The sequence below is a fragment of the Mus caroli genome, chromosome 12 (assembly GCF_900094665.2).
Source record: "Mus caroli chromosome 12, CAROLI_EIJ_v1.1, whole genome shotgun sequence".
Lineage (NCBI taxonomy): Eukaryota > Metazoa > Chordata > Mammalia > Rodentia > Muridae > Mus > Mus caroli.
In genome coordinates, this window is record NC_034581.1 from 76,151,769 (window position 1) to 76,169,084 (window position 17,316).

The 17,316-nt window shown below is 49.6% G+C and overlaps 1 protein-coding gene and 1 pseudogene across 2 annotated transcripts in view; one reads left to right on the plus strand and one right to left on the minus strand.

Annotated features, from left to right (window-relative positions):
* The first annotated feature begins 596 nt into the window (after positions 1–596).
* On the plus strand, positions 597–974 carry LOC110307458 (annotated as a pseudogene).
* A 3,651-nt stretch (positions 975–4,625) lies between these two features.
* Positions 4,626–17,316, minus strand: part of Map3k9 (mitogen-activated protein kinase kinase kinase 9) — a 73,303-nt gene continuing 60,612 nt past the window's right edge. The window contains exons 9-12 of one of the 2 annotated variants that reach the window (XM_021179172.2): positions 16,894–16,962; positions 15,279–15,391; positions 13,633–14,445; positions 4,626–12,203 (exon numbers count right to left, since the gene is read on the minus strand). In XM_021179172.2, the coding sequence (XP_021034831.1) occupies positions 11,719–12,203; positions 13,633–14,445; positions 15,279–15,391; positions 16,894–16,962 (1,480 nt within the window). In that variant the 3' untranslated portion in view covers positions 4,626–11,718. The remainder of the gene's footprint in view (positions 12,204–13,632; positions 14,446–15,278; positions 15,392–16,893; positions 16,963–17,316) is intronic. The other variant, XM_021179173.1, reaches the window with a different exon arrangement.

Here is a 17,316-nt window from a genome sequence, read left to right on the forward strand (position 1 = left end):
GGGCAACAACAACAGGATATCCAAGAGGAGTCCCAGTGAGGATCCAGAATTGTAGCAGAAGCCAGAGACCTGTAACTACACCAGTGACTGATTCATTGCAATGAACATTTGCAAGTAAAGATGTATGGACAAAAGGGTGTACTGTGGGACACACTGTGACACATTACAGACTCCATGACAAGATTTTATTGTGGTGGTAGTTTGTTTGGTTTTGTTTGTTTTGGGGGAAGGTTGCAAGGGCAGAGGGCTGATATGAAGGGATGGAGAGATAAGTGAGATTGGAGTACATGATGTGAAATCCATAAAGAATCAATAAAAAGTTAAAAAAAATAAGGTCCATGTAGTTTTAAGTCTCCTGAAAGACTTAGCTTTGAGGAGTGAGGGGCGGGGTTCCCTGTTTGCATGAGATCACCTGGGTAAGAGCTTCCCCAGGTTCAGCTGACAGTTTCTCTGGTCCAAGAGGGCACAGCTACCATTTGATCTGATGATAGACCTTGGTGCTATCTATGTAATATTGATTTTTGCAGAAATAAAGATGTTAAGAGTTATGGGATCAAGGGGTGTGTGGGTGCAGGTCAGGGTTAAGAGATGCAGGCATGCTGCATCCCAAGGCTTTGACAAAAGTGCTAAGCCAAGCCAACACTAGAGGAGTCCAAAGCACCCTGCTGCTGAATAAAAGGGATCGCTGCTGGCCTACTCCAGTTATGGGGACACAGATGCCTGGGTCACTGCGGGGCCATCACCAGTAACATCTGGGCCATGTATGATAAGAACAGGAACCAGCATTTAACGAAGACGTTCTCAAATTTATCCTGATGGACTGCATGGAGGGCAGTGTAGCCATTACGAGGGTGATCAACCTTCTGCTATGTATGAATGCCAAGGAAACCGTAGGCTTTGGAAAGCTCAAGGCCAAGGCTCAGGCCTTGGTGCGGTACCTGGAGGAACCCCTCACCCAAGTAGCAGCATCATAACAGTGTGATGGAAGAAAAGGGATGGTGATGGGGAGGAGCGGGGGACCTGGAAACGCCTTACTGGGCTAGGTACAGGAAGGCGAGGGTTTGCTTTTTTTTTTCTGAATAAATTTTCAACTCTTAAAAAAAAAAAGTTATGGGATCATGAATGTTTCCACCAAGACTCCAAAGGGAGGCCTGGGAGGACAAACAATGTGCATGGCCGGCAAGGGTCAGGATCCTTGAGGCAGCTCTGAGAGAGCAAAGCAAGAATCTGTGAAGGTGAGACCATAGCTACAGTGAAGAATCCAGAATACTGGAGATCTCCAACATGTGCGTGTCTATGGAATGGTACCCTCCAGGCTGAAGCATTCCTCTCCTGGAGAGAGGTGGTTAAGACAATTAAACCCTCCACCCTGAAAGACGACTCCTGAAGTTTTAGGCCATGAACAACTCACAAGTCTCAGGATTCTAAGACTTACAAAGTGCCTTCTTCTCCAATATATAAACTGCAAAGATGGCCGCTGAGCTATCTGCAGAGATACAGCACTTGTGAGTCTGTGCTCAGCCATTGGCTATTCGGTGATACAGCAGTGTTTGGGTCTTCCAGGCTCTTGTAAGTAACTCCAAGAAACTCACAGATTCATCAAAATGGCCTCTGGTAGACTCACTTCTCTGGTCTGTCCTTGGTTCCCTATCTGTAATGAAAATTTGTCCATATCTCTCTCAGATTCCCTGTGTACCAGTCTGTCCTTCCTTTATTCCCTCCCACCTCTAATCAGGGTTTTTCCAAATGGCAGTAGATTCTCAAGGATGATGCCTGAACAAGAGTCTCTGGATTCCATCTGCACCCAAACACACACATGCACATCAGATAGTCTCAAGCAAGAAAATCAAGTTATGAGAAACATATGTAAGGGCTGAAGAGATGGCTCAGTGGTTCAGAGCACCGACTGCTCTTCCAGAGGTCCTGAGTTCAATTCCCAGCCACCACATGGTGGCTCACAACCATCTGTAATGAGGATTTGATGCCCCCTTCTGGTGTGTCTGAAGACAGTGACAGTGTACTCACATATATGAAATATGGCCAGAGCTAGTGGGGGCCAGAAAAAAAAAACATAAGTAAGTTTTAGATATGGGAAAAGGGCTAGGGACAGAAAAGGTGTGGTGGGAACTGGAGAAGGTGGGTTGGGAAAGCCCCATAGGTCATGAATACAGATCCATTCCTACAGACTTTGGGTGTCATGCCATTAGATATGACCTGTCCCTTGTTTCCTGGGGCTGATGTTATGTCCCACTCCTCTCTTCCGAAGGAGTGCCCAGTGCCTCCTACAACAGGTTCTTCTGATTGGGTGGCAGAGGAGGACTTGTCAGAGCCAGTGACATCTACCCTGCATACCACCTCACGCCCCTGTACCAAAACATGTTCCTAACTTCACTTCCCTGTGCCCAAAACGTGTTCTCCAACTTCAGCTGGTTGGACTAGATCGGGCGGGGACTGAGGGCTCATAGGATTAGACATCACTCTTGAATGAAACACATTCCATAGTCAGGTAAACAGGGTGTGGTAGAGGTGGGCCCAGCCCAGCTGAGCTCTGGAGGGCTGTGTGCTTAGGTCTGTTGTAAGAGCTGGTTGTAGATCCATCCAGGCCCTGACATTCCTACCCAGCCGAGGTCTCTAGACTTGTCCAGTACCTCCCCTCCCCTCCTAGAACTTTCTCTGCTCCCTAGGTCCTGCTTACAGTTTGCTGGTGACTTACTTTTTAGCCATCTCTACTTTGGGAGGAAGGACTAAGAGAAGGATAGGAGGGATTCCATCGGGATGGGGGCGCTCCTTGCCTCCCATGGGCTGTGACTTCTAACTCAGCAGCTTACTACTAGGACAAGATGAAGCCTTGAAGCAAGTGGTCTGGCTCTCTGGAATATCTGGGAAATTATCAGGAAAATTATCTCCAAGCTATTTTTTTATGGTTTTAGAGCTTTATTGTAGAAAGGCAGGGAGAAAGAGAGAAGGGAGAAAGAGAGAGAGGCTGGCCATGACCACGTGGAGAGAGGGAGGGAAAAGGAGAGAGAGAGGCTGGCCATGGCCACGTGGAGATCGGGAGGGAAAGGAGAGAGAGAAGGAGGGCTAGAGAGTAAGAATGGTGAGGGCTTAAAGAGCACGGTTTTCTTTGAAATTGTTCTGTTGAACATAAAAATAGCCTATATTTATTGTAAAAAGAAAAGTTTAGAAAACCCTAACAGCATTCTAAAATTACCCATGTTACCTTTCTACAAATATCATAATTGGTTCTTTCCCAGTCTTTCTGATATGCCTATAAAAGTGTATTTTTAAAAGATCTGAATGGATATATGGATGTATGTACATGTATATAAATTGGGACCATTTTTTAATGTTTCTGTTTCACTTATTTGAGACAGAGTTTTGCCATGTAGCTCAGATTGGCCTCCAACTTGTGCACCTCCTGTCTAAACCTCCCTACCCCACCCCATTTCCTGGGATTATGAACATGCATCACCACACCTGGCTTTTGTCCTTGGTGGTTTTTATACCCTGCCTTCTAACTTCTCATGGACACTTCCCTACTTCCTCTATTAGTCTAGAATAATCTTAGTGGTTATATCACAGTTCAATCAATGATAACACTAGACTTCTGGGCCTGGGGTGAAGCAGAGTTTAGTTCAAGCATGGCGTGCTTGTAATCCCATCACTGAAGAGGTGGGGGCAGGCGTCTGAAGCAGCGTGGGCTACACACTCAATCTCAAAACAAAACGAACAAAGGAAACAAAGAGATTAATATGAAAGGAGGCTACCTCATCATCCCTCCCTCCCTCCCTCCCTCCCTTCCTCCCTCCCTCCCTCCCTCGTGTGTGTGTGTGTGTGTGTGTGTGTGTGTGTGTGTAGGCATGTGGAGGCCAGAGGAGCCTGGGTATTATTTTCCAGGTGCCAGTGCCATTGCTCTTCCACTTCTGTGGGACGGGATCTCTCACTGGCTTGGATCTGGCTAGCCTGACTGGCCAGTGAGCCCCGCCTTTCCCTGCCTCCCCAGCGCTGGTATTACAAGCACACCCCACCATGTTCACCTTTTCATATGTGAAGTCTGCGGACCAAACTAAGGTCCTAATGTTTGCAAGGCACCAGCTAGGCTTTTGTCAGCCTCCCTTCCATCCTTCAGGGTTCTCAGGGACATGTCTATGAAGTTGTCTGTGAGGCACCACCTCAGGCTCCATCCAGTCTCTAGTACCCCACAGCATGCCATCCCAGCACGAACTATATTTCAGTAAATAGATTTCTTTGGGCTGGTGAGATGGCTCAGATAATTAGGGTACTTATTGCCCAGCCTGATGATCTAAGTTTGATACGAGTCAGTGGACTCCCCCCATCCCCCGCCCGCCGTGTAAGCGAACTCTTCCCCTGCCCCTGCAGAGCAAACGCCATCCCTCTCTATCCCCCTTTTAAGAGTCCCGCCATCAGCTTAGAGTCTCAAGGACCCTCAGAGGCCTTTCACCCTTGGCTTTTTTTCTACAGAATCTTATCTCTCCATACTCTTTTCCTATAGGTAACACTTCTCTGGGTACAGCCTGGCTACTTGGATTTATGGTTTAATTAACATGAGAATGGGTTAGAACAAGTTACATAGGACCACCACAACGAACCGGGAGTAACCAGTATGACAGTTTTATTCAAGTCTCTGAGAGCTCTGGTGTGGGGACCAGGCTGAGATCAGCATGACACTATAATAGTGGGAGGCTTAGCCACTGAACCCAGCCTGCTTGGCATCCCGTCAACAATGTACAGTACCTTGAAAGACACGAAGAGAAAAGGCCAAAGGAAATAACCTGATAATAAGCTTCCTTCAGGACTTTTCCATCTTTAAATACTTCTGACAATACACAATAATTTAAATTGCAAAGCAAATAGGAGCTCAAGGAGGGACTCAGGACACAGAGGAGACACTGGTGCAGGGAAGGACGCTTGTAGTTAAATACTGAACAATAAAACAAACATCTTTCACTGTACCTTCTAGACTCAAGGGACCTAACAGGAGAAAGCCCCAAAGACAACTTTTTCAGAAACTAAAGCCTGTCCAGTGCCTTTCCTTGAGACCTTGAACAGAGCCTCAGACCGCTGTCTGTGGAGGCCCGGCTGTGGACTAAGGTGAAATACAGGAGGGGCCAGGAGAAGCAGAGCACTAGTGAGTTCAACACCTTCCTGCTTTGCCTGCTGGGTGCCAAGGCTCAAGGCGACAAAAGGACAACATTCTGATCTCCCTAGAAGACAGGAGCTGAAACAGGCTTCCAACCTCCAAGAACTAGGAACGGAGGAGAGTGGAGGAGCAGTATCAGGAAGCTCCAAGTCGGACAGCAGAGACCCAGGGCCTTCTCGGTGCTGGGAGGAGGGGAGCTACAGGGCAGACAGTCATCCCAGTGAGGTTGGCATCCCTGCAGAACCGAGAAAGGTGAAGGAGAAGGCTACCATCAGCAATGATGAAGACTGCTGGGCTCGGGGAGATCACAGGTCAGCCGGAGGACACAACTCCTTGGGAAAGGGGCGATTTCAGAACCGACATGGACCCGAGATGGACTAATTTTACCCTAAGGCTTTTCAACAGTGGTCTAGGAATGTGCTCACAGGCCAGAGCAGAGAGATCGGCAACTTGCTTACCAGGTCTGTGACTCTTGGCACACAGTACGAACACCCCAAGTCTGTCCACACATTCTTGGATGCAGGTAATACCCACCAACTCTGGGGAGTAGTGTATAAGGAGTCACAAAATATATGCACATACATTTCTGGACAGAACCTCCTTATGTGGAAGATTTAGTAGCTTTTCTTAAAATCTGTCATTCAGCTCCACACCTGGGCCAGGATAAACCCTCTTCTTATTCCGCCAGGAATAAACTAAGTTACACGCCTATAATCTTAGCATCTGGGAAGTGGAGGGTGGAGGATCATCCAAGGTCATCCTTAGCTATATAGCAAGTTTGAAGCCTGTCTGGGTTACATGAGACCCTGTCCAAAGTAATAATGATAACAAAAATAATAAATAAAAGCCATAGCAGACATGGCCTTGGAACTGGAGGTAGAATAAATGGCGTGAGTGATGTGACCATGAAGGCAGGAAATGGCAGGGAGCCTGACCCTGGTGGATAGTGTGAAGGTTTGCCGTGCAGGGGTGGGGGTGGGGGGACAACGGTTGCAAAGCTTAGCACACAGGGGAGCAGAAGAGTCCCGAGACCCAAGACTGATGAATGAGGTCCATTTACTTCTAGAATTCGCAGAGAATTTAAAGTTGAGAATCTTCAGGCTTCTCTCTATAGGACCGCTTTCTCCTGGAATGCTTCTGAGAGCCTGAAAGGCAGCCAGAGAACATGAAGGAAGGACAAGTCACCCTAGTTACAGGGCCAAGGATAGGAACAGGGTGCTGCCCTGTCATATCCGAATGCCAGGGCTCCCAGGGGGTGACAAGCAGCACTTAGAACTTGTGGTATGAGGTGGTGATGAGGATAAAACACAAAGCCCTGTGTCAAACAGCACAGCTCCATCTGGAGCCCCTGCAGACGTTAGGCAGGGCCTATCCCATACCAGGCTGGGAAGGCACTTGCATTGTATACAAATGTCAAAGGGAGGTAAAAAAAAAAATTAGTAATCAAAGGCTAAACCATACTTCAATATAACTTTCTAAAATGCCAAAATTAATAAAAACATCCATGACACGGTCGGTGCTCAGCCCTAAGGTTGTCTGTGTAGGTATGGCGGTGTGAAAGATGGCAGGAGCGAAGGCAACACAGAACTTTTGAAATTTGGTCTTGAGCGAGTACAAAGCATGCCGTATCTCTTCTCAGGGGTCTTCACATTGTCAGGGTTTCCCTTACAGCCATTCTGACCTGAGGGGCTTCTCCCCTCCTGCCCTGGTAGGAAAGGCTGCTCTCTGAACACTAGGTCTGTGTTCTTATTCCCATCCTGGAATGCCATCTTGCTGCCACATTCACACCTGACAACCCAAACACCCCGGAGAGCAGTTAGAGGGTCAGTCAGAGCAGGGCAGGGCAGGGCCTGTTTCCAAAGGCGCTCCCAGCTCAGGTCAGTACTCTCAATCCCAGGATCTTCTCTTTTCCATCTCTAGACTTGGAGAGGATGCAGGGACAAAGGCAGAAAAGAAATCAAGGACCTGAGTGCAGAGCTCAGGAGAACCCAGCACTCTGCAGTCAGTCCAGCGCTTCTCCAGCAGCTTAGGGAGGCCCCAGTGCCTCCAGGGTCCGCAACCAGAAACGGATAGAGAAGGCAGTGAATACCTAGAAGCAGCTCATGAAAAAAATAAAAGAAACACACTTGGCTTGTAGACCTAACAAGGAACCCAGGTCTGGGTTTGACTAATTAGATATGGATTGATTTCCCTTAATCAAACAAGATTCCAGCTCCTGGTTCCTGTCCTCCAACTAAGTACCAGAGATGGTGAGCCTCCAGGTATCCATGCCAGGGGAGAGTCCAAGGGGAAGGGTCTTCCTCCTTCTATATGCAGATTTTATTGCAATTTTTGAACTAGGAAAATACTGTTTTGCCATCTGGAAATGTGTTTCCAACAACTGTGTCATAACAGGAAGTCATTCTCAGGTCAAGCCAAGGACAAGGACAAGTGCTATATGACTGAGCCATATTTCCGGAATGGGCAACTTTAGTCTTTGACCTCCAGTCACAGACATTCTCACTTTTCTCCACCAAGGGAAGCAGTGTTGCAAGGTGAAGCCATCTGTGCTGGAGCTGGGGCTCTGGCTCCACACATTTAAGAGACAGGACCTTGTTATGTTGCCCTAGACTGACATCACACCCCAGGCTAAAGCAATTGCCCTGCCTCAGCCTCCTGAGTAGCTGGGCTTCCAGGAATGCATCACAGAACCTAGCTAAGGTGGTAGGTTTTAAAGTTAGGGCCTTAAGCAGAGAGGTGAACATCACCCCCAGCTCACAGGAGGGCTTCTGAGGGCCACACACCGGCAAACTTCAGCGTGAAAATGGACAGGTGAAGTCGCCAGGTTCTTGCCACCCACAACTCCCTGAGGGCCACTCTTACCTCTACCTCAATTCCAGTCTACACAAGTCCTTAGAGGAAGTTCAGTACTTCACCAACAGTGGGCCCTGCCTCTTTCCCAGGCCTTCTAGAGGCAGAAAGGCGTGCTTCTGACCTGTCGGATCACGCAATTACTCACACACCCATCCAAAGGCACATGATCAAATAAACGTGATAAAGAGTCGGGGGCTCCGCACCCGTGGTGGAGCACCCCTGGACACTTACATCCTGAGGTGTCCACTCACAGCCACAGCCTTCAGGGCCCACTGTTCTTTACTCTGTTCAGAGCTTGATATTGGTAGGCCCTTGCTTAGCAAGTGGGAGATGCAGCTATGGGGGTTGGGGTGGGGTAGCAGAGGAAAGAAGAGAATGTGCAGAAGACATGAACTTCATGAGTTAAGAATGGTCCTTCTCATGGGGCAACAGCATGGAGCCAGGGTTGGATCTAGACACCCTGCCAAGTCTCCTGTCCCTGAGCAACAGCCTGAGGGTAAAGGGATTCTATGAGGAGTATTATCCTTTGCCACGTGATGTTCCACGCCCAGGGACCCTTTTCCTAACGATTATTCCAGAGCTGACCTGATTTCGAATTCTTAGCAAGTTATGACCCTCGGGATGATCCTCAAAAAGCAGAGGCCAGCAAACTGCCACCCAGATGCTGCCACCAAGCCCCCATTTCCTCAGTAAGACACCAATGGTAAGGACATCCAGCTGATCAGGTTAAGTGGGGGAGGGAGTTAGGAAATGATCATGAAGTGGTGGGAGAGCATGCGCCTGGCCTGGGTGCCCATTAATCATGTTCAACCAACTCCACATCACTCATCTTCCAGAAGCCAAGGGATAAGACTAAGGCAAGATGACCTGAGGCAAAGATGGTGAGAACCATGCTGTCAGCTTCAGCACATTCATCGCGCAGGGGAAGGAGCTGGCCCTTGAGCTGGCAGGGAGCCACAGTGTCTCAATGCCCTTGCAGGGAGCCACAGTGTCTCAATGCCCTTGCAAGGGAAGTGTATGATAAAGGCTTTTAGAAGGAAACCTGAGAGGGATCAAGACACAGGACCGGAGTCATGCAAGAGAAGAGGAACCGAGGAGGCGGGCCGGGCTCAGAGCTCTGGCCAGACTCAACCATCCAAACAGCATCTGTCTGTCTGTCAGTCTTCCTGTTTTTGAGACAAGTGTATTGAATGTGAGGAAAATGATGTCACTTTTCTTTTAAGGTCAGAAGGAAAAACATCCCTGTTCTGAGTTGTTCAAATGTAGGCAATCGTTATTATGACGCCTACAAGGTCACGGGGATGTCAAAGACCACCACATGAAGAGCATCCACGACAGCTTCCCGGAAATAGCTGGAAGTGGCGAAGGAGGCATCTCCTCAGTTCCCAGCAACAGCCTGGGTCTCTAAGGATAAGCACTGGCAAGTGAAGGCATGAGAAGACTCACAGAAAAGAACAGTATCCAATCCTGCTAGCAGCCTGAAGGTAGCGGACGCATGCTCCGAGCAGACAGCCACGTCTTTGAGGAAAGGGAAGTGAAAGGGGGAAGCTACTGTCACTTAAGTGGGTTTATTCACAGCTACCAAGCCTCGTCCTAACCATGACCACAGATATGGGAACCTATGTCACACAAATGGTAACTTCTTAACACTCTTCCCGTCTCTAGGCTCACTCGCACGGAAGAGTGGCAGGCAGTGGGCCAGCACTGCACAGGTTTGGTGGAGCTCAACAAGACCCCTCCCCCAACACTAACCCACGCTAACTCATTGCAGCAGTTTACATGTCTCTCAGGTATGCTCATCTCTTTAGCAAGGCCTTCCTCTGTCGGAATGTTGGGTAGAGATGAGCTGGATCCCACCTGTCACTCAATGGCCTGTAGCAGCCACTCAGTGTACACTGCATCTGTAACTATGTCTTTCCTGGAGAGATGGCTACAGTCAAGCCCTGCTTGGGGCTGGAGCACAGGCTGGAGCCAGCTGCAGCCTAACCTAAAGCTTTAATGCAGGCAAGGTGTGCAGATGGAGCAGTGGAGCATCATCACTGGGTTGGCTGGGACAACGGGGTTCACGAGCTCCCCTCTCCTATGTGAGGGGTCAGAGTATGGGGGGCAAAGTTAACCTCTTCCATTCTCACTTCACAGAGCCAAGAGGGAAGATCAGATATTATAGCAAAACTCTGGCTGACACCGTCAGCACCAATCCCCTGTCTGAAACTGGGGGTGCAGGGTCAAGACAAAGGGCAAATGAGCTCATAAAGAACTTGTGGGAACCAACGTCATCTCATATGTTCTTCCCAGAGAAACAGCACTGATGAAATCTGTCACCTACACCATGAGTACCGCTCTAACCCTCTGGGCATCCAGGCGGCAAACACAGGAGAGCCAGTAGACAGACTCCAACACCACTGGGGACTGTAACCTCAACCAAGCTGTTACTGTCACCCACAACACAGGGGGCTCAAGGGAATGGACAGCGAAGAAAATGGGTGAAAACACTTTGAAGCTCCATATTCAAGTTTAAGAAACAAATATTAAATACATCAGCACTAGCCTCTCTGGTCTCTTGCGACCCAGCTCATGGTGCAGGACCCAACACAAAGGCTCTCTGTGTATAGAGACAGAGATGGTGTCAGTAGCCACTGAGCGCCTCAGGAACTGTATCATGCTACTGCCTCACTGCACCCAAACATTATTACTAAGGGTTCCATTTACTTCAGGGACATCACAAAATGGACAGTCCAATGAAGAAATCCCCATAGTTCCATACCTCATGGTCCAGGACCCAACCCCATATGCTATTGACATAATTCAGGTGTCTCTGTGAATCACATATGACCTAAAGCCCAGGAACCGGAGGGAAGAATGGAAGCTCAACAAGACAGACAAATGCAGGCATTGTTCCTGACTTCAGAACTGGGCTCAGTGAGTGTGTCTTTCAAACAGATATTCCTGAGATGAATCTGCTTATATTCAAACCTGGTGTAAGCATGATCTGAACCCATGCCATGCAAAAGGTGCTGATTTCTGCCTTTGTTTCTAAAACTTAAACCCAAACCAAACCAAGGCCTGACTCTATTAGCCTCCCCACCCAGCCTGACTGAACTGTTCCTGACTGCCTCCTCTCCTCTCCTCCTTCTCTGAACTCTCAGTTCCCATTGAGATTTGCACAGGTAGGCAGTACCTGATCTGTCAAGCCCTCTGGCCTTCATAAGGCCAGCCGATCCCCATCAGCTAGCACGGAAGGACTTAGGACACAAGACACTCATCAAATACCAAAGGTGACACTGAGTCGTAGGAAGAGTGGACGATAAGTCAGATCACAGAACATCAGTACAGATGTGTGAACAGGTAGGACTCAGGGCTGACAAAGGGAACCCAAGGACAGCTATGGCTGGCTGAGGAGGAGAGGCAGTGGATGGATTTGGCTGAATGATTCTGTAGTGTCACCCTAAAAGGTAAGGAAGACCGGAAGGTGGGGACATACGCGCACACTCCTCTCTACACAGCCAGAGCTGACACAGCCCCTCTTGTGAACATGGAGAAAAAATCCTGCAGGGCAGGAGACCCTCCGAACTGGCCCTGCTCCCATCCCTTCCATCTTCAAAGTGCATTCTCAGTGCAAGGAGGAGGTCTGGATCCCAGGCTGTGCCAGCCAGCTCCCTCCGCCTCCTCCGACTTCTCCCTTGCCCACCCTGGCCCTTTTTACACTAAGACCAGAACTCCTGTTGGATCTCATATGGGGAAGGCCCGTGTGCATTCAGCTCAGCTCTGCATAGGGGCACAGTGCTATCCTGGCTCTGCCCCTCAGCATCCAGGTCCAAAAGTGTCCGCTCAGCAGGGGGCAGTGGCCCTGCCTGTAAAGGGAGCAGGGCTGGAAGTCCAGGCCGCTCTTCCACAGTGCTGCTGCTGCTGGCAAAGCAGGAGTCCAGGTTGCTGGGTGTTTCTGTGCTGGAGCTGTTAGCTGGGGAGGCGCTGCGGGCATGGCTGGGAGACACAAACCACCAAGGGTCCAGCCGCTGCCGGTTGGCAGAAGGACGAGGTCGAGGCAGAAACTCCAGGGTCTTGGGTCTCTCTAAGGTAGAGTCTCGCTGGGTGTTCCAGCGCCTTGGAGTTGGGGGAAAGACCACATTGGGGTCAGGGAGACGGGGAAATTCACCTGGGTCTCGGCTGGGACTGGGAGTTTTCAACATGCCTGGTCAGAGAGACAATGGGAAAGACATCAGATGATGGCACCATTATTTCCAGCTGAGACATGCACCTTCCCCATACTTCCATATGCCTAGGCACATGGGGCAAATGTTTACAGAACTCACACTGTGTCAACACAGTGTGCAGGGAGGTGCTGGGGATATAGCAGTGGATAGAAACAAAGTGGCCTTGGGTGAAGGAATAGTAACTAATTTAAAGCAGATGTTGGGGAAGGACCCATAAGGTGGTCCCTTACGTTTGTAAATAAAGTTTTACTGAGACACATTTCTGATACACTCTGTAGCTGCTTTGTATCTCCAGCAGTATAGCTGGAGAGAGAGAGAGACAGAGACAGACAGAGACAGAGAGAGAGAGAGAGACACAGAGAGAGAGAGAGAGACAGAGAGAGAGAGACAGAGAGAGAGAGAGACAGAGACAGAGAGAGAGAGAGAGACAGAGAGAGAGAGAGAGAGAGAAAACCCAAAATATTCACCATCTTGTCCTTTCTCAAAACAGTTTGCTGATCCTTGATTTAAGGGGATGACTGTTGTTCAGTGTTCATCTACATAATAGCCATATGGCAGGAAACGATTCCTGCCGTCTCTATTCCCAGACAGGTCACAGACCATGTAAGAGACAGGCCTACAGGGGGAAGACTCACACAAAGGTGTGAGACAACTGTTGCACACATGGCAATCTCAATCTCACCAAAAGGGCACGAGCACCTCTGCTTCTCTCCATGTTCTAAGTAGCGGGTGTTTCTTAGCCAGCCTCCGGCCTTTTAGGGAGCAAGGATTGGTGACAGGGAAGTCCGAAGTAGAAATTATACATTCACAAGAGTTTCTGGGGTCAACTGCTAGAGGCAAGCTTATACATGTGGACAGCCACCTACTAGACATGTCTCCAGCTGTGAAGGGGCAGGTGTGACTCAGGAATTAGTGACGGAGAACGTGACGGATGGGTGGCAGCTGACCTTAGGTGTGTGTCTGAACTAATGCTGTAATGGCAGGAGCCCAAGTATGTGGCAGAAAACACCCTTCCTAGGTGTGGTGAAGACTCCTTCACTGTGGCTATAGAATCTTTAGGGAACAAGAAGCTTGACAGCTGCCCTCGGATGTGGAACCACCGCCCTGCCCCAGAGCAGGGTTTCAGCATGATGCCCTTGTCTGTCTCTTCTGTCTCTTCCTAAGCAGCCCGACTCCTTTCATCAGTCAGGAGAAGATGACCATAGTACAGGGCAGAGAGAAGCCAGCCAGCTCTGGACACCCTGCCAATTCCATATCATATTTCTTGCATGGTTGAACGAAAGAAGAAGAACTGGAGCTTATTTGAATCCAGAAGTAAAAGGAGAGAAAATGAGCCACCTACAAACATCTTTACTCCTGGGGGCCATAAAAGAAGCAAAGAGAAAAGGGGAAGTGGCCAGAACTCACCTGTTCCAGGACTGGGACTCATTCCATTGCTGGAGGGGCTCCTGCTGCCTAGTACTGCAGGGGCTGCTGCTGGCTTAAGTGCCCCATCAGAAGGAGTCCGCCTGTGACCACTAGGCTGCGTGGGGGCTGTGAGGGTGACATGGGTGGGAGTCAGGGACTGGTTGGGGTCTCTCTTGAAGCGCTCCACTCGGACATTAACCAGGGGGTTGTGGGTACATTGGGTTAGGGGTGGAGCTTCAACTGGGCTGACTGGCATTTCATACACCACGATCTCATCACTGTCAGAGCGCAGTAGGGAGCGGGTAGAGTTGCATTCAGAGATGGAGGAGAGAGACAGAAGTGTCAAGGAGGCAGAGGGGTCTCCTAGCAAGGTCATTGGTTCTTCCTTCTTGAAGAGCTTTCGGGAGGGGGGGCTGGTACTCCGACGAGGGCGGCTGGCCCTTTGGAAAAGACCTTCACGCCTCTTCTTCTCCTCCCGGGCTGGTGGCTCAGGTTCCTCTGGGGGAAGCAACTGGCACTTGCCAGCTTCCAGCAAGTCAAACCCTAGGCCTGTGGCTGCCAGAACAGCTCCACATCCAAGCAGAGCCACCTCACAGCGCCGGTGGTGGGTCCCACCGCGCTTGAGGCTGTTGGTTGGCGTCAGCTGAGGGGTACTGGTAGCTGAGTTGACTGGGGTAGGTTCCTCATGAACTCCATCACTGGAGGGGCCGTCCCCATCCTCGCCGCGAGGAAACGGGATACAGAGGTAGGACTGGTTGGGTGAATGCTGTAGATGATTCTCTCCGCTTCCTGGGCCTTCACTGTCCTCATCCTCTGTGCAAACAGGAGAAATGGCAGAGAAAAATGGAGTGAAGAGTCTGGTCCTTCTTCCAGCTCAGTGTCAGAAAAGCAGGACACGAAACCGGGCCCTGAGCCAATGGGGACTGTTTTCTGTACACTCAACTGAGACCAACATGGGAAATTCACCTGCATTCCAGAGCCCATTTCTCTACTTGCAAAAAAGAGTATCAGCAAATTTGCGGTCTCCCTCTGAGGGACTCTGCCGAGTGTGTATAAAACGCTGCACCAACCTCATAGCTGTTAGGCAAGTGTACTACCACTACGCAACGCCTTTACCTCAATACGGACTCCTACAAGAACATGCAGAATGAGTTCCTAGAACCAGAAACATTCAGGCTTTGGATTTCTAGCACAACTCTTTGCAAAATGTCTTAAGGTTGGTCTTCAGAAGAAATCAGAATCCTCTCCATGTTTGAAGGCCAATCTGTTCTATTTATGGGCCTGTTATGACTTGGAACTCTACAAAGAAAAGCATCTAGAGAGCTCAGCCCCCACAGTGTTACCAGAGTAACATCCGAAAGGCTAGGAAAGGGGAAATGTGTCCGGTTCAAGTCTTCATCCTTGCACACTGTCCTAGGGATATTATTGTTGGATTCTTGGGGCCAGAGGCAAAAGACAGGTTCCATGGCTACAATACACGGAAACTAGGGTTTAGGAAAACCTGGTAAAATGGAGAAGACAGAGTAGAGGACAAAGGTGAGACAAACCCTATGGATAGTAAGTAGTACTAGGAATCCTTAAACAACACTGGAAGTCTAGCCAAGAATTCTCTAAGGAAACCAGGAGAAAACCAATGCTCTACTTACCTATCTCCATAAGGCTGGTGAACCCAGGTAGGGCGGGGCTACTCCTTGGGCCCTTCCCCAGGTTGGGGGCACTGGATGACCACTGCTTGTATCCATCTACCAGGGACTTGAGGCTGAAGGAAGGAGGAGGAGACCCGTTAGCACTGGCTATTTCCCTTACGGCCTTCATGGGCGTTCAGAAAGTGTCTGTCTCCTTAATCACACTGAAAACCTCGGGGGTCAGACAACTCTTCCTGAGCCCCCCTAGTCCACAAACAAGTGCACATGCTCTAGGAGATGAAAAGTGGTGGTTTAACCGAGCCCCTCACATGCTATGGAATCATGGAAAGAGTGAGTGAGCGGGTGGGCAAGCAGACAGAAGGAGTAAGGGCTGAGTTTGTGGAAGGCCGTGTCTGAGCCATTCTTAATGGAAAGGCAATCACCCCACAGGAACCAAACAACACACTCAGAACATCACAAGGATTTCAATGCAAACACCTGCAGTGCAAGGCAAGCATGGGGCAGATGAACCAGCAGAAATGGCCCCGGCCACTCCACTCATAATGTTTCTCAGCTTCTCCTTCCAAGCTTCTATCTCGCATGCTTAAGCTTCCAAAGCCATTCACTCTTCAAAAGGAAAAAAAAAAAAATCAAGCAAGAAAGCTGCACCCAGCCAGTGCACGTGGGACAGACCTATATGGGGGATACACCATGTGGTACTCAAGCCGCAGTTTGTCTGGGCATGGAGACAAAAGACAGCGGCTTGATTTCAACTCCCTGCCATCAACTCATTCGGCAAACTTAGCAATTCTCCAGAGACAGAATGGAACCCCATCCTTTTCCTTACAGAGTGGGATCTGGATCTGGAAGCACTGGCCTTGCCCCTAGAGGGCAGTAAAAGGGAGCACTGAAAAATCTACACGATAGGGTGGCACTGAGAACCCAGCACATCAGCCAGAGAGGACTCTTGGTTTTTAATGCTAAAGACCCATACATCAAAGCCTACTCTCTCAGGGTCTGAAGCCACCAGCGGGAGAGAGAAGGCTCAACTTTCTCCTAGGCCTCAGAACTGTGCAGGCAGAAACACTGGTGAACTGAAGCACAAAACACAGAGCTGAAGCTAGGCGGTGGTGGCGCACGCCTTTAATCCCAGCACTTGGGAGGCAGAGGCAGGTGGATTTCTGAGTTCAAGGCCAGCCTGGTCTACAAAGTGAGTACCAGGACAGCCAGGACTATACAGAGAAACCCTGTCTCGAAAAAGCAAAAGCAAAAACAAACAAACAAACAAACAAACAAAAAACCCAACAACACAGAGCTGGAGAGAAGCGGCCAACACCACAGCCTGGGACTTCCCACTGCACTGTGATGGTATAGTTCCTCTAGTACTGGGCCGGACGAAGCCCAGGTTAGCCAATCAAAGCCAGTGCTCAAGCGTGTACAGCACAAGGCCTTCTCCAGGCACAGTGTGCAAGGAGCAGTCCAGCAACCTGGGTGAGTCAACAGAGCAGTTTTCCCAAGGTGCACTGCTCTTACAAGAATAACCAGCTCGTCACTTGCAGCAATGAGGAATGAGAACAGGAAAATGGAAGGGCAGTTGCTACCAACACAGCTGTGGATGGGTCAAGACCAGACTCACCCCAGGTGGAAGTGTGGAGACTCTGATGGGGTACTTAAGCCATTAGCTTTTTCCCGTCTCTGGGGGGAGCTTCAATGAATAAAGAGAGTCAGCAATATGTAGTGGAGACCACAGCCAGCTCACCCTCTCCCATACTCAAACTACCCAGGCTGGACCAGTGAGGTGGCCAGCTGTGCTCTGCCCGTCCAATCAGCAAACCTACTCCATGTTGGAGCTGTTTCAGGCCTAGGCTCTTCCAATGTAAGGGACAAAGGTCCCTGGACAGCCCCAGGGTAACTGTAAGGGGCTGTGAGTCAAAAACACCCAAGCTGCCATCAGTGAGCTGCTGTTCCCTACAGACATGTACTGTTAGATGAATGGGGGGGAATTCTCCCTACAGACATGTACTGTTAGATGAATGGGGGGGAATTCTCCCTACAGACA